Source organism: Drosophila nasuta, chromosome 4 (assembly GCF_023558535.2).
Source record: "Drosophila nasuta strain 15112-1781.00 chromosome 4, ASM2355853v1, whole genome shotgun sequence".
In the NCBI taxonomy this organism is placed as follows: domain Eukaryota; kingdom Metazoa; phylum Arthropoda; class Insecta; order Diptera; family Drosophilidae; genus Drosophila; species Drosophila nasuta.
Window position 1 is genome coordinate 899,464 of NC_083458.1, and position 17,879 is coordinate 917,342.

The following is a 17,879-nucleotide window of genomic DNA, read 5'->3' on the forward strand; positions in this document are numbered from 1 at the left end:
TGTATGTATCTATAGTTATATTTGGCATCGCTGACGAAAAAAGAGCGACAATTCGACAAAAGAGAGCGAGTATGGCCATCTTCGATCTCCCCGCCTTTTCTCAACTACAAATGAGCGGTTAAAAGAGGAAGAGACAGAAAAGATCGTGACCTGTGGCTGTGAGTACACTTGTGTCTATGGTTTCACATCTGTGTGTGTGTGTATCTGAGTATCTGTAGTAGGAGCCTGCTTGTTTTTTTTTATTTTTATTATTGCTTGAAACATTTTACATTGGTATGCGTGAGCAGAGCGTCTTGCTCCCGCCTAATCAAGCCAGCCACTGCGTTGCCGCCTTTCAGTCCGATGGGAATAAACAAGGCAGTGAGACACCGCCGAGGCACCGCACGGTCGCTCTTGTTGTTTGCCACACATTGTTTAATCTTGGTGCTTTGAATAATTACTGTAAAATAAAAATGCAAACTTTATGCACTGGACTGTTAAATTAAGCTAAAGTCACAAATTGGCATTATTATGTGTAGCATATATAGTGTAAACATACTTAATTCGTGAAATAGGTTAAACAGCCTATTTATATACAAACATATATACATTTATTAAACGACATAATCGTAATGGAAAATACTTCAAAACTTTCTGTCGTCAAATCTTCCTCAAACAAAAATATTCGTCGACAATTAACGAGGATATGAAGAAGGCGGCGCAAACCATATGAATTTGGATAACGTTAATATTTCATTATTAATAGTATTACAAATATTACAAACACTGGATTGAAATGGACGCATATGCATTACCAACTTACTTTCCACTGGCGTAAGTAAAACGTATAGATTATACGAATGTTGCAATTTAAAATTTAAATTATATGAATCTAAATGATAAATTTAATACATATACTGCACAACATTAATGTAATAATGTGAAAACACGGCCCTTCGGCATGTTCGGTTTTGTAATGTTTTCGCGTCTTCTTAGAGAATAATTTCTTTATCCGACGCGAACACTATTGTGGGACTTATAAACTTGACTACGCTTCAAGCAATGAAAAACGCAGAAAATATTAAACATCAGTGAAGTAGGAAGAAGGGAAGAAGGCGGCATCTTCATCAACCCGAAAAAGTACATATATTCTTTATCATTTCCGTCTATTTGTTTGACTGTCCGAAGATCTCGGAGACAACAACAATAGGGATATATCAGATTAAGTTAGATTTAGATGTTTGTCACTCCCAAATTCGCTCTCGAAAATCAATAAAAATAAAACAATCGAGATAACTAATAAAAATTCTTGCGTGCCAAAAATTAAAAACAATCTCTCTTATAGTCTCTAAGATCTAGGTGTTCATACGCACGGAATATATATACTTTATGGAATCGGAGATGCGTCCTTCTGCCTGTTACATAAATTTCCTGCAGGCACAAAATTATAATGCATTTCTTGGGATATAAAAAAGCCTGCTGCTCTCAGGTTTTAATTGCTTTGGTCGATAAAGTGGTATCTTTTGTAGTATATAATATGTTACGAACGTAATAATTTATCTACTATATTAACCAAAAATAGACTTCGGTATAATTTAGTATTTTTTGGAACATTATCTTTTAATAAAATATCGTGCTGTTTTGCTTTAATTGAGAATGGGTTACCGGGTATTTCACAGTCGAGGATACTTGACTGGAACTTTGTTACTTGCTTCAAGTAATTTTCTCTGTACTCGAAATGTAATATAATTAAATAATACATATTCAGTTGGTGTCTCTTAATAGCTGGCTTGAATATAAAACGGACCAGTAAATTACATCCAATTTTCATTTCATGATGCGTGTGGTTTCGATTCTTTATATAGTGAAGAACGCATTTTTAAACGTATAAACCAAATTTTGCAGGCAATATATGATTTTTAATTAATTTAATTTAATTACATATGTGGGGCATGCGAATCAAAATGGAGAATGGAGAATTTAATTAGAAAAAATTCGATGTTTATGCGAGAGATATAAATAATTTAATTTACAACCAATATGAAATTAAATTGACTAACCAGCTGCAGCAGCTGTTTTCTGTGATATACAATTATTTCATTAACAACTTAACTTATATGATTGCAACCAAATTAGCAGTAATTTCAGGAATGTATCTATTATCGTATGTATACTCAATCTTTAAAAATTATGATTGCGTGGCAAAAATCTAAAAAAACAAGTCAGAAAGCTACAGTAGAGTGCGCTTGACTGTGAGATACCCGCTACCCATTTTGAATAAAAGCAAAATAATCCGGTATTATTTTCAAAATATACCGAAAATACTACAAAAATACTAAAAATGTTCCAAATATTATACTTGGTATATCGATACTATATCGAAATATGCCATAGACGGCACAATATACTAGATTGGCAGCCAAAGCAACTAATAGCCCTAGTAAGTAGGCGTTTTTGCCCATACAAAAGTATTTATTTAATAACTTCGAGAATATTGATCTGACCAAACAAATTTTCAGGAATCACAATAACTATAGTTTTTATTATACCCGCTACCCCTAGGGTTGTGCCGGCAGGAAATGTATGTAACAGGTAGAAGGAGGCATCTCCGACCTTATGAAGTATATATATATATAGCCATGTCCGTCTGTCCGTAAAAACACCTAAATCTCAGAGACTATAAGAGATAGAGCGACAGCATTTGCTATATTCGCACTTCCGCCCCCGCAAATCAATAAATCGAAGAGCAAGCCTAATTTTTAAGCTAATGTTGCGAATTTCGGTATATACAATAATAATAATACTATAGGTTCGTGATCTCTGAATTTGGTCGCGATCAGATACAAATTGTGGAAGTTATTAATGACATAAATTTGTATGGGCCAAAACGCCTGCTACGTATGTATTGTATGTATGCATATAAGTATATACATGCTCGCCTATATTAGTATCTGTACGCATAGAGGCTTCATAAGCAATGCGATAGCTCCGGTGGTAGAGTGCAAGCCGAGCATGTTGTGGTGCTCGGGTTCGAGCCCGATCACGGGGTACAAACTTTTTTTTTTTAACCACCAGGTCGGTGGTGCTCGAGTTCAAATCCCGATCGAGAATACATGCATATTTCTTTTTAATATTTTGAGATTATTACCGCAGTATTTGGTATTTTATTCAAAATGGGTAGCGGATATCTCACAGTCGAGCACACTCGACTGTAGCTTTCTTACTCCGCGACTCCAGCTTTAAAATTACGCTTGTTATTCGATTTTTGTTGATTTGGGGGCGTGGCAAAAATTTAAAAAAAACTTGAACTGCGTGCAAACATAACAAATGCTGTCGAACAAAATTATAGCTCTATCTCTTATAGTCTCTGAGATCCAGTGTTTCATACGGTCAGACGGACATGGCTAGATCATCGGTTGTTGACGCTGATCAAGATTTTGTATTTGACTACGGGTGTCTGGTGAAAATCAGTGTGCAGTCAATATGCACATGATAGTTACAATGTTTCAGTAAACATTTTGAATCACAAAAATGTCTTTTTAGAGTCTTCCGACTGATTAAAATTAACTTAAATGAACCCATTTTGGGATGTTTAATAAAAATGACTTTTTGGTAGAGTCATGATTGGATCTTATATTCAATCGATTCCTGCTTGAAAAAACAGATTTTCATTATTTTTTTTTATTATATATGTCTTAAATTATTTTAATGTATTAATTTGGGTTTCAACTCTTATGAGTTGTTAATGAAATTCTATTCATTCTTATGATTATATGTACTTGAATATAAAATAGCATGATTAATAAGTGTATTACAAATGATGTAATCAAAGCCTTACATATTTTTCTTGGTCAAAATAAAATGCGCATTTCAACAAATATAACACTATGATACGTGACCGTCAGTAAACTAATAAACTAACAATATTTATTTTATATTTAAGAACATAGTCAAAATTGAAATACTCATATTTCGGTCAATTCTTTTGAGATTGCTTTACATTTTGCAGTCATTAAATATTATCCAATTGCTTGCTGCTTGGCATCATAGTTCCATCCTAGTGTGCGCAGAGTAAACATATAAATTTCTATATTTTCAGAGCACATGTTTTTAAAAAGCACTCATGAATGAACATTTTCTGAGTTTACGTAGTCAAGTATTCAAAATAACAACAAATTTAGAATACTAAGATTTGCTGAATAATGTTTCATATAAAAGTTGTGGGAATGTACAGTTTTATAAATATTTACGAAAATAAAATGATATGATTGTCCAAAATAATGAATTCGAAGTTATCTGTTCTTCTCATGACAAGAATCTTTTTATGCGATTTCAAGACGGCGGCGATTTACTGCTCTAAGCAGCAACTGATTTTAAACTACCAATACACATTGGGCAAGCGAGCCTATTTTCCGACGAAAATTTTAGACCGATCTGACCACGCCTTCCTAGCCGCCCATATGAGATAGGTTTCCTCTTATTGATACTTGTGCGGTAATAAATAATGCTAGCACTCGTTAAATTCAACAAATATTTTAATTCATTTTTTAACACTTAACCCCTTAATATTAATAAGTTAAAAATAACAATACATTCAAAATGACTATAATTAGAATAATGAGAATCTGAATCACTATCACTATTGCTAGCATCATTTAAAAATGTAACATTGTTATTATTGTTCATGTTACAAGTATATAGCAAGTTTAGTGATTCCAAAAGTTCGATTACGTCTGCTGCTAGGGGTAGTTTATTTTCTTTACCAAATCTTTTTGTTAGATAGACAAGAGAAACTGACAATGACAGAATTAAATATTGTAATATTAACAAATTTTAATAACAATACAAACTAATTTCTAAATTAAATTAAGAGCCAAAACAAATAATTTGAATTTATGTATCTTATCTCTGTGGTTTTTATATATTATATTTCGTAGGGAAGGTGAAAACTTTGTCAGATTGGACTCACAAATCGTCCACAATAAAAAACAAGTAAGAAAGCTACAGTCGAGTGTACTCGACTGTGATATACCCGCTACCCATTTTAAATAAAAGCAATATATTTTGCGGTATTATTCTCAAAATATACCGAATATACTACAAAAATACTAAAAAATATACCAAATGGTATATGTGGTATATCGATATAGTACCGCATTCAAAATGTACCATAGACGGCACAATATACCAGATTGTCAGCCAAAGCAACTTAGACCCCTAGTAAGTAGACGTTTTTTCCGATACAAAAGTATTTCTTTAATAACTCCCAAAATTTTTATCTGATCGCAACCAAATTCTCAGGAATCATAACTACTATAGTTATTATTGTAGTATTGTATTGTTATATTTCAAAATTCGCAACTCTAGCTTTTAAATTACGCTTGTTATTCGATTTTTTTGATTTGCGGGGGCGGAAGTGGGCGTGGCAAAAATTTGAAACAAACTTGATCTGCGTGCAAACATAACAAATGCTGTCGAAAATTATAGCTCTATCTCTTATAGTCTCTGAGAGACGGGCAGACACACAGACGGACATGGCTAGATCGTCTCGGCTGTTGACGCTGATCAAGAATATATATACTTTATAGGGTCGGAGATGCCTCCATCTACCTGTTACATACATTTCCTGTTGGCACAAAGTTATAATACCCTTCTACCCTATGGGTAGCGGGTATAAAAAACGAGAATTAACATATTGTTTTATGGGATTGTACATACTAATTTAGACAAACAATAAATAACATTAAAATTTCTAAAAATAGGTTCTCCTAACATTATGTCCTATGGAGATGTAATTTTATTCAAGATAATTTACAACATCTTGCAATAAGGAATGTCTGTAATGTAATAAAATTAATACTGATGGTAATTTATGGAATGCGAGCCAGAAATTTTGTATTTGGCATTTTAATAAATTGGGTTTATTGCATGCCATCTCAGAAGTGATCCTTTATTATTATATCATCGATCAGAAGCTGAAGATCGCCACAGATAACCGCCAGCTAAATAAAACCAAAATAGTGCGGTATTAACTATAAAATATTCCTAATTAATATACCTCAAAAATACTTTTAAACAAGTAAGAAAGCTACAGTCGAGTGTACTCGACTGTGAGATACCCGCTACCTATTTGGAATAAAAGAAATATAGTTTGCGGTATTTTCTCAAAATATACCAAATATACTGCAAAAATACTAAAAAATATACCGAATGGTATATTTGGTATATAGACATAGTACCGTATTCAAAATATACCATAGACGGCACAATATACCAGATTGTCAGCCAAAGCAACTCAGACCCCTAGTAAGTAGGCGCTTTTGCCCATACAAAAGTATTTCTTTAATAACTTCGACAATTTTTATCTGATTGCAACCAAATTTTCAGAAATCATAACTACTATAGTTATTATATACCAAAATTCGGAACTCTAGCTTTAAAATTACGGCTGTTATTCGATTTTTTTGATTTGCGGGGGCGGAAGTGGGCGTGGCAAAAATTTGAAACAAACTTGATCTGCGTGCAAACATAACAAATGCTGTCGAAAAAAAATTATAGCTCTATCTCTTATAGTCTCTGAGATCCAGTGTTTCATACGGACAGACGGACAGACACACAGACGGACAGACGGACATGGCTATATCGTCTCGGCTGTTGACGCTGATCAAGAATATATATACTTTATAGGGTCGGAGATGCCTCCTTCTACCTGTTACATACATTTCCTGCCGGCACAAAGTTATAATACCCTTCTACCCTATGGGTAGCGGGTATAAAAATTCAATGGTTACATAAGTAGGCGTTTTTGCCCATATAAAAATAAATAATATATATAAATAATATTAAATATTATAGATAGCGATTCTAGCTTGAATATTACGTTCGTTATTCCAATTTTGTCGATTTGCGAGAAGTGGAAACTGATGTGGGCATAACGAGTGCTTTCGAAAAAAGTTATTGTCTCTGAGATCTAGATGTTCGTATGGACAAACCGACATGGATATTTCACCTCGTCTGTTGACCCTGATTACGAATATATATATACTCAATAGGGTTAGAGATGCCTCCTTCTGTCTGTTACATACATTTCCTGCAGACACAAAGTTATAATACCCTTCTACCCTATAGGTAGCGGGTAAAAAAATTAGATTATTTATTAAGCCAATTTTTATGTGAATTATTCGTATGTTCCTAAATTATAAAATTTTCTTTTAGGTATACGGAACTACAGTTCTTAGCATCTCGGCGAGCCGCTGCTGCTGCTGCAGCCTCAATGATCCCAACAACGCACTCCCAGTCTAGTAACCATATATCCTCGCCCTCAACGGATGTGACTAGCACGGTGCCAGTTTTAGTTCCTCCGTCAACAATGACAACGGTTCCTGATTCTACGGCAGTCACAAATGTAAATGTAACAAATGGTCACACATTACTCAGTAGTAATGTGGGCGGACATCACCATCATCACCAATTCCATGGTCATGGTGGAGTCACAGGTATGACTGCTGGTCAAACACAACAACATGATTTCCATCCAGCTTATCGAATTCCTGGCTACATGGAACAATTTTATGCCATGCAACGCAATAGTCCATCCGCTTCCTATCATGGTAATTATATCTTATTCATTTATTAATTTTAAAAGATTAATTGAAGTGCAACTAAAAAAAGGCACGAATTTTAATAAGGATTAATAAGTATAAGGAAGTATAATAATAAAAGTTTTTCTGACTCGAATAAAATTTTTCACAGATCCATATGCCAACTGCTCACCGGCATTTCACCTGGCTGGCTTGGGTCTTGGCTCTGGCGACTACTTAGGCAGCCGAGGAGGTATGGGATCGCTGAGCGATCTACATCATGCTGCGGTCGCTGCGGCGGCTGCCGCTGCTGCTGGATCGCTGGCAAGTACTGATTTCCATTTCAGTGTGGATGGTTCCCGACCCCCCAGGTGGTGGAAGCATTCGTGCTAGCGTTAGTCGAAAACGTGCACTTTCCTCGTCGCCGTACTCGGATTCTTTTGATATTAGTTCAATGATTCGATTCTCTCCCAACTCTTTGGCCACGCTAATGAATGGATCGCGGGCTAGCAGCGCCGCAAGTGGAGGTTCATACGGTCATCTATCTGCTGGCACAATCAGTCCTATGACGCATATGTCACCACATTTGCAACAGCTGCAAGCGCATTTGCTACGCGCTAGCGCAGGACTCTTGCAACCAGCAATAACGCCTCAACAGGCCGCGGCAGCAGCAAGTTATTCGATGAGTCATGTTGCTCTCGGCCTTACTGAGCCGGTCTCTGCAAATTCAAAGGAACTAACGTTGGGCGGCAGTACCAGCCAAACATCGACGCCAACTTCGACAATTATAAGCGCAACTCTAGATGAGACTACAGTTAAACCAAACGGCCCAAAACAGGTGGGTAATTACGCAATATTCAACAATCTAGCACACTTGACGTCAGCTTTATTATTTTTGTATTTTTTAATAAAGTTGTATTTATTATATTCAAATATTACACATTTTGTGGATGAACACAAGGTAAATTAAAGTTATGGAAAAGAGAATATATTCTTAGTTACACAAAAGACTATAATCGCACTTGAGCTGAAAACAACATGGAACTGAAGCTTCCCATAAGAACTAAGCATACGTGACTTAAAATGTAGTTAAAAAATAAAACTAATTAAAAACAAGTAAGAACGCTACAGTCGAGTGTGCTCGACTGTGATATACCCGCTACCCATTTTAAGTAAAAGCAAAATATTCCGCTATTATTTTCAAAATATATCGAAAATACTACATAAATACTAAAAATATACTAAACGGTATATTTGTTGTATCGATATAGTACCACATTCAAAATATACCATAGACGGCACAATATACCAGAATGTCGGCCAAAGCAACTCTGACCCCTAGTAAGTAAGCGTTTTTGGCCATACAAAAGTATTTCTTTAATAACTTCGACAATTTTTAACTGTTCGCAACCTAATTTTCAGGAGTCACAACAACTATTGTTATTATTGTATATACCAATTCGTGACTCTAGCTTCAAAATTTCGCTTGTTATTCGATTTTTGTGGATTTGCCAGGGCAGAAGTAGGCGTGGCATAATTTTGAAACAAACTTGATCTGCGTGCAAACATAACAAATGCAGTCGAAAAAAAATTATATTTCTATCTCTTATAGTCTCTGAGAGACGGAATGACACGCAGACGGACAGACGGACATGGCTAGATCGTCTCGGCTCTTGACGCTGATCAAGAATATATATACTTTATAGGGTCGGAGATGCCTCCTTCTACCTGTTACATACATTTCCTGCCGGCACAAAGTTATAATATCCTTCTACCCTATGGGTAGCGGGTATAAAACGAACACTTACCCTTGTGAGCACAAAGTACCCTGAAAGAATAAATTCATGTTCACGGAAGTTACCAATAATGGCGAATATGGAATTTGAAAAAACTTGAGCATTATTTAATTCTACTTAAGCATATGCAATGCATATACATATTTAATGTGTTTATAAGGACGGTCCAACAGACGGTTTACAGTATATACTTCTGATTTAGAATACCGTATACTACATTTCGAATTCAACAAATTAAATAAGCTCTTTAATATATTTATACCCGATATCCACAAAAAATAATTTTGTGTCTGCAGGAAATATATGTAACAGGGTGAAATACCTCCGACCCCACAACAATTTATATTTTTGATCAATGTAAATATCTGAGACGATATGTCCTGTCTATCTGTGTGCTTGCACATTTGTCGATCACTATAAGAGATATAAATAGCTACAATTTCGACAGCACTTGTTATTGATGAATGCGGATCAAGTGAGTTTCGAATTTTTACAGTAACAGGAGCTGCAGTCGAGTCTTAGTTGCCTTGGTTTATTTACAAAGCCAATATAGCCTCAGCCATCCAGCCAGCGGTCCATTTTAATATGATTTACTTAATTTATTAATTAATTTATTATTTAAAATAAGTATATATACTCTTGTTCAGAATCAACAGACTAAACGATATAGCCATATGTATATAGAGATATAATTTTTATATCCGCTACCCATAGGGTAGAAGGGTATTATAACTTTGTGCCGGCACGATATGTATGTAACAGGTAGAAGGAGGCATCTTCGACCCTATAAAGTAAACAGACGAGACGATCTAGCCATGTCCGTCTGTGTGTATGAAACACTACATCTCAGAGATTATAAGAGATAGAGCTCTAATTTTATTTAGACAGATTAAGTTTGTTTCAAATTTCACGCCCACTTACGCACCCGCAAATCAAAAAAATCGAATAATAAGCGTAATTTTAAAGCTAGAGAATTGGTATTACAATAATAACAATATTTGTTGTGACTCCAGAAAATTTGATAGCGATCAGTTAAAAATTGTCGAAGTTATTAAAAAATATTTTTGTATGGGCAAAAACGCCTACTTACTAAGGGTCTTAGATGCTTTGGCTGACAATCTGGTATATTGTGCAGTCTATGGTATATTTCAAATGAGGTACTATATCGATATACTAAATATAGCACTTGGTATATTTTAGTTGTGTTGTAGTATTTTTGGGCTATTTTTGATTTTATTCAAAATGGGTAGCGGGTTTATCACAGTCGAGCACACTCCACTGTAGCTTTCTTACTTGTTTTGACACTTGTTATGTTTGTAGACAGATCAAGTTTGTTTCAATATTTTGCCACGCCCACTTCTATCGACCCAAATCGATAAAAACAATCCTAATTTTGAAGCTGGAATCGCGATATATACATACCATATGCATACGTACTTGCGGTATATTCATTTAGTATATTTTAAAATGAATGCCCCGCTATTTTGCTTTTATTTAAAATGGGTAGCGGCGACTTGTAGCTAAATCTTTTAATGGTGTTCAATCGTATTGTATATTCCGAATTTCAAATATGTTAATATACCTATTATCTATCGAAATTTTTAGACTTTCAAATGGCATACACTTTAATGCATTTATAACATACTGTAAGCTAATAAATTATAATATTGTTACCATTTCATTTCTAGAATTACGACGATCGATGCAACTCAAAGATAAATTGTTTAGGTAAAAATAGCAGCATTAATAACAGTAAGAGGCTACTCGAGCAACCGTCATCTACTTCAGGATGCGTTGCCCAAGTCGAAGCAGACAGCGCAACGGCAAATGTGACCGAACGGCGTCAAAAAGCAAACAAGACGCTAGCTGACGCTATTAACCGTGGTGAAAGCCACACATTCGATCGTGATCACCAATTAAACGACTATGATTGCGCAACAGCAGACACAACCGATATTAAGGATGAACCAGGCGATTTTATCGAAACGCATTGCCATTGGTGTAATTGTAATATTGAATTCGGCACGCAGGATGAGCTCGTCAAACATATTAACAACGATCATATTCAGAGCAACAAAAAGGCATTTGTATGTCGATGGGAAGATTGCTCGCGCGGTGAAAAGCCTTTCAAGGCCCAGTACATGCTTGTGGTGCATATGCGCCGCCACACAGGAGAAAAACCTCACAAATGCACTGTAAGTAACAATTTAAGTCATCGCACATGTACACATGTATGTGAAATCAGAAAACAAAGATATTAAAGCATCAGTCCAGATTGGGAGATACCTACATTATTTATTATTTATTTATTTATGAAAGTAGACAAAAATTTATAAAAAATCTTAGCCTACTAGGAGAAGAGCCATGACAACTTAGGTCTTCGGCTACTAATAACATTCTTAATTTTACAAATTGATTATAAAGATATAGTTAACACTTCAAATTCTAGGTATGAATTAACAATGATGAATAAGATGAAAAGAAAAAAAGTAATTATAATAGTTTTGAAAAGATACATGGTTACATGAGGGTAAATAATTTTCTTATTTTAATTTTGTATATATAAATTTAGAATAGATTAGAATAGCAACAAATATATGTATTTACATGTGAGTATATGTAACTTAAATAGCCATTAAGGTTAACTTTATATAGAATGAAAGATGTTACTATGTTTGAGAAATTTGATTAAGAATTTTATTGCAGTTGGATTGGTTAAAGCGGACAAAGGTGAGTTGTTGGGAAAGAAACGGGATCTGATTTGTTGAGTAAAGGAGCATCAGTCCAGATTGGGAGATACCTACATAGCATACATACATAAAAGTATAAAAGTCTGACTTCAATTATTTTTAAATTGTTCATCGGTTTGTTAGTCTTTTGCATGTACCCCGAACATGAAACTGTTATGACCCAAGCTAGAAAGTGGAGAGATTGTTCCTTCAAAGCGTTCAACAGCGTGTTAAAGTAAAAGTTTTAAGGATATGGGTGCATTTGGGTTTTTTTTTTAGTAAAATTTGTTTAGTGGTAGAATTTTTCAAAGTAGTGCCATTTTTAATTTCGCAGTTTTAACATACATGAGTATTTTTAAAGGTTCAGAATGACAGCATAAAATGTTTTAAAAACTGAATTTCACAATCTATTTGTTACTTATTATTTTTACATATTTTTTAATTTTCATATAATAAAAATTCTTTCATAACACGTAGTTTGAAGGCTGTTTCAAAGCTTACTCTCGCTTGGAGAATTTGAAAACTCATCTTCGATCCCACACTGGCGAGAAACCATATACTTGCGAATATCCCGGATGCAGCAAGGCATTTAGTAATGCGAGCGATCGAGCTAAGCACCAGAACAGAACGCATAGTAATGAGGTAAGTTAAGTTTTTGATTAAAATCGACCATGATTAAAGTGTTACATTATTATCGAATGTTATTATTATTACTTGCAATCGAAATAAAAGAGATATACTTTGTATCAAATACCTTGAATATACCCCTCGATAAAGAATGCATCATTGTAGCTTCTATAAACTCGGCTTTATAATCTCTGTCTAGGCTAAAATTATTTTGTTTTTTTGTAACTTCGATTCGTGGATTTCACGAAAATGCTGTCAAATTAATCTAGATATTCATTTAAATAAGCTGTATTAATTATTGATTATCACTTCACAGAAGCCCTATATTTGCAAAGCACCTGGCTGTACCAAACGATACACGGATCCCAGTTCATTGCGAAAACATGTGAAGACTGTGCACGGTGCCGAGTTCTATGCGAATAAGAAGCACAAGGGATTACCACTTCATGATGTCAACTCAGGGCTGGAGAAGCATAAAAATAGTAGTAGGGAGACGACTGATCAGCATCATCACAATCTAAGCATTCAGTTGCAGGAGCAAAATATCGATTCCAGCCCTTGCAGCGATGATTTGAGATCTGGCAAAACGATTAGTGTTTCTAGCCCTAGCATCAAGTCTGAATCGGATGTCAATTCTCCTGGACAACTAACAAATGATTGTCTAATGCATTCTTATCGTCAAGATGATGAGAGTTGGCCGTATAACGAGGATATAGATGCTGCCGATTTGCCAATTGTGCTGCGTGCCATGGTTAATATAGGCAATGGAGGATCCACGTGTGCTAATGTCCGTCAGCGTTTTCGCAGCCGATTGCAATCAAAAGTGTTTCACTCGGCTGGCACTTCTATGCTTTCGAATATACCTGAGAGTAATCGACCAATTGGTATGTCCGAGCTAAATCAGCGCATCACTGAGCTCAAAATGGAACCCGGTACAGCAATGACAACACCAACGCCTCAACCTGTGATCTCGGGTCAATATTCGTCTGATCATTTTACTGAGCTGCAAATGAATAATACTCATTTTATGCAGCAATCACTCAACAGCTCCATTCAACATCCGTCTATCCCGTCGCAATTAAGACGCGATAGTCAAAATTCGAATGCTAGCACATATTACTGCAGCATGCCAAGTCGTCGCAGCAGTCAATCTTCACAAAGGTCTTCCATATCGACAATGCGACCCCGTCCCATTTATAATAATAATAATAATATTACCGGACCAACAACATCCTATCCGACATCGCTCTACGATCCAATTTCACCAGGTTGTTCGCGGCGCTCCAGTCAAATGTCAAATGGCGTTGCTGCGAACGCACAAACATCTACAAATACTAACAGTGTTAACATTCAAGCGATGGACGCGCCACGTGGGGAAGTAGCTCGAATGACAGATATATCAGATATTCCATATGGTACTAGCTTGCCACCACCGCCGTCATCGCATTTGATTGCCACACATTTGCAACGCTTACAATCGAGTGAATCAAGTGCCTCCCATTTCCATGGACGTAATTCGGTGCCAAACACTTTACAGTGTCCCAGCCCAATGTCAAATTCAATTTACTGTTCACTATATGATGGCGAGAGTCATACGCAATACGACTCTAATTATTCCAGACGACAGTCAGAACCAATATTAGCCCAACAAAAATTTCAGAACATCTCTACATCGAACCTCTCGTCATTTGCAATTAATAATAGCTTCCAGAATCGAAATAAAATAAAAGCATGCGCAGACTCTGCTGGACAGGACAGTCAACTTCTCACTGATGTGACCAAATCGAATAGTTCAACCGTCGATTATCATCCAAATGAGAAGGTAAATTTGGATGAAGTTGAAGAACTGATACTACCCGATGAAATGTTGCAGTATCTCAATTTGGTTAAGGAAACGGAGAAATATCATGAGAATGATATGCATGAGGCAATGTCAGGTATAAAATCATCCGTTACACTTAGAAGTAGCAACCAACAAGCTCCAGTAAACGAGTTGCAATGCCATCAATCGGCTATAGCTACCGCTACAATTAGTTGTCCTACATATGCTCAACGAAATTCTGAATCTGCCATCTTATCTCAGTCTCATCGATATACTGTTATCTGTAGCCGCAAGACCACAATTGATTCGCCAAGTAGTCCTCACGTAACAAATCCAGGATTTATTGTGATTCCAACCACTGCCCAACTAAATGATAAGACGCATCCGATCATCGATTCCTCAATGACAAGCATGCCTGAACTACCTATACAGCCTTCACCTACCGCAGCAGGACCTCACGATCAAAAACTGAATAATGGCAACGTGGAGATACAATGCAGGATAGTCAGTCAATCTCAATTGTCACCAACGACCACAAATATTAAAGCAACATTTGAATCGAAATCGATTAATCAGAATCACAATTCTTATTTGCTGATGAATCCTTTTGCTCCTGATACTATGGCAATGTCAGATCCAAAACAATTTTTTGAGCAACAAGCTGTGAGTAATCTAACATCTATGCATTCAGATACTTATCAGCGAACTTTAGAATATGTGCAAAGTTGTCAAAATTGGATGGAGACAAATTCGTCAACACTCGCTTGCAATAATAGCCACAGCAACAGCAATTTGATATGGCCAGATGTAAGCAGTTCTACACATCCGCGTCCCAGCACCAACATGATCATTAATGATATGACAACATCATTAAGCTCACTACTGGAAGAGAACCGATATCTGCAAATGATACAATAGCATATTGCTTATTCATTTTTTGTAATAAATAAACTTTTTCCCAGCTATGGATGTTTAGTAGGTATGAATATATAATCGGTCGCGTAACGGTCACACAAAAAAAAACAGTAAATTTGATTTTCCCACCTGTCGAGGTTAGTAGGTGTGGGAATATAATATAAATTGTGTATTCCGTCCTCCGAACTATGGTTGAACAACAAATGAATGACAACGGATGCACATAGTTTTAATTAATTTGTATTGTAATAAATCATAATGAAGGATCCGCTAGTTGATCCCAGTGTCTCCAAGTTACATGAAAGTAGTTCTTAATAAGCCATATACGTATAATTTAGAATAGTTTTAACATACATACGGACATATACTCAAACTTATGCGACTTATTTACATCTGTCTTCCCAAACGAATTACATTAATTTCGAATGTGTCAACAACAAAAATAAAATTTTTATATACTGAACATATTTATATTTATATTTATAAACTCATTATACGTCTGTTTTTAGACAGTCACAAGTTTGGATTTGTGAGTAGAATAGAAAGAGGCATCTCCGATCACATAAAATATATGTATATATTTACAGCCGTGCTCCGGTATTCACTTTTCGTTTTCGTTTTGAAATAATGGTGCTCCCCTATTCACATTCAGAAGATTCTTTCGAATTGCAAAACGAGCAAGTTTGTCTTGCCGAAATGAAAACTAAATGCCCTTTTCGGATCTTATTTGCAAAAGGACACAAGTAAGAAAGCTACACTCGAGTATGCTCGACTGTGAGATATCCGCGACCCATTTTGAATAAAAGAAAAAATTGTGGTATTCTCAAAATATGCCAATATAATATACTGCAAATATACTAAATGACAAACTGTATATTTTTTATATCGATATAGTACCACATTCAAAATATAGCCCAGGCGGCACAATATACCAGATTCTCAGACAAAGTAACTAAGACCCCCAGTAACTAGGCGTTTTTGCCCATACAAAAGTATTTATTTAATAACTTCGACAATTTTTATCTGATCGTTACCAAATTTTCAGGAATCACAATTACTGTAGTTATTATTGTAATTCGCTGCTCGAGCTTTAAAATTACGCTTCTTATTCAATTTTTGTTGATTTGCGGGAACGTAAATGGTGGTGGCAAAAATTTGAAACAAACTTGATCTACGTGCAAACATAACAAATGCTGTCGAAAAAATTTACAATAAATTCAAGAAATTTAATGCCTTCCGTTTCATTATACAAGTATTTTTAACTTACTTTTTCATTCCACCAAAAGTATGGCAGCTTAGGCGATAACTCATGGTGTCGAAATTATCGGTCGCTTACCAAAACGAAAATTGTTGTTGCCGACAGCAAAATTTTATTTCCAAATTTGAGGTGGGGTCAGAAAATAGTCGTTTTAAAAAATAATTACAAGCCTAATTGATCTTCTGGCAGTCTTAAAAGAACGACAATAAACCAATGAGTCAACTATTTTTTATACCCACTACCTATAGGGTAGAAGGGTATTACAAGTTTGTGCTTTTGAGGCATCTCCGACCCTATAAAGTATATATATTCTTGATCAGCGTCAACAGCCGAGACGATCTAGCCATGTCAGTCTGTCCGTAGACAACCTTTGGCAACCTTTATGACCCTAAATTTGGCATAGAAAAAGTAAAAACCAAAAATTCAATTATTAAAAAAAAATACACTCATTGGCAATTTCTGGTGACAATAGCCCAAGCACGTATTATTGCTACTTGGTTGCAATATTTTTTAATTTTAAATTTAATATATAGTCTTGAGACTCCATAATATTAATGGTATTTATATTCCCAAGAAAATGCCTCAGACGTTTTCTTTATAATTTTTTTAAATTATACATCTTGATGCTTCTCTTCTTTTTGCCGATATGAGTGCGGAATAACAGTTGTCTATTTTTTTGCTAGTGGAACTGCTGAATTGATATCGACTATCGGAGTATGGATACGTTTCAAATTTTATTTTGCTTGGAACTGCGAATCGAAATGTCGCAGCAAAAATTTTCCAAACCATTTTTTTTACGCAATTGTGCGGAAAACAAGATTTCACGATTTTCACATATCGGAACAGAGCTTAGCTACAAAATAAAATTGTTTTCCATTTTTATATTAGAATATATACTAACTAAAGAAATATTTAAAAGAAAATAAAAAAATATTTATAGAAAATATATACAAAATTATTCTTTCATTTTATAATTATTAGAAGATGTAAAACAATTATTATTTATTCAATAATTGTCATAAAATTATCCAATTTTAAATGTCAAACTGTTTAAGTTAGTAATCAAAATGTTAGGAACTCCAATTCCTACGCGTCGAATATACAAACTCAGCGAGTATACCCGTAAGATTCTAAGAAGACCAAAACCAACTTGCCCAACACATCCGCCACATG

General features: G+C 35.2%; 1 protein-coding gene across 1 annotated transcript; it reads left to right on the top strand.

Moving 5' to 3' along the window:
- Nucleotides 1-332: 332 nt before the first annotated feature.
- LOC132794880 (transcriptional activator cubitus interruptus) lies at nucleotides 333-17,147 on the top strand. The gene is given in 7 exon segments (XM_060805171.1): nucleotides 333-813; nucleotides 7,195-7,589; nucleotides 7,732-7,921; nucleotides 7,923-8,397; nucleotides 11,044-11,550; nucleotides 12,562-12,726; nucleotides 13,028-17,147. Coding segments are annotated over 7 exon segments (4,194 nt in total). The 5' UTR covers nucleotides 333-775; the 3' UTR covers nucleotides 15,452-17,147.
- Nucleotides 17,148-17,879: the final 732 nt, after the last annotated feature.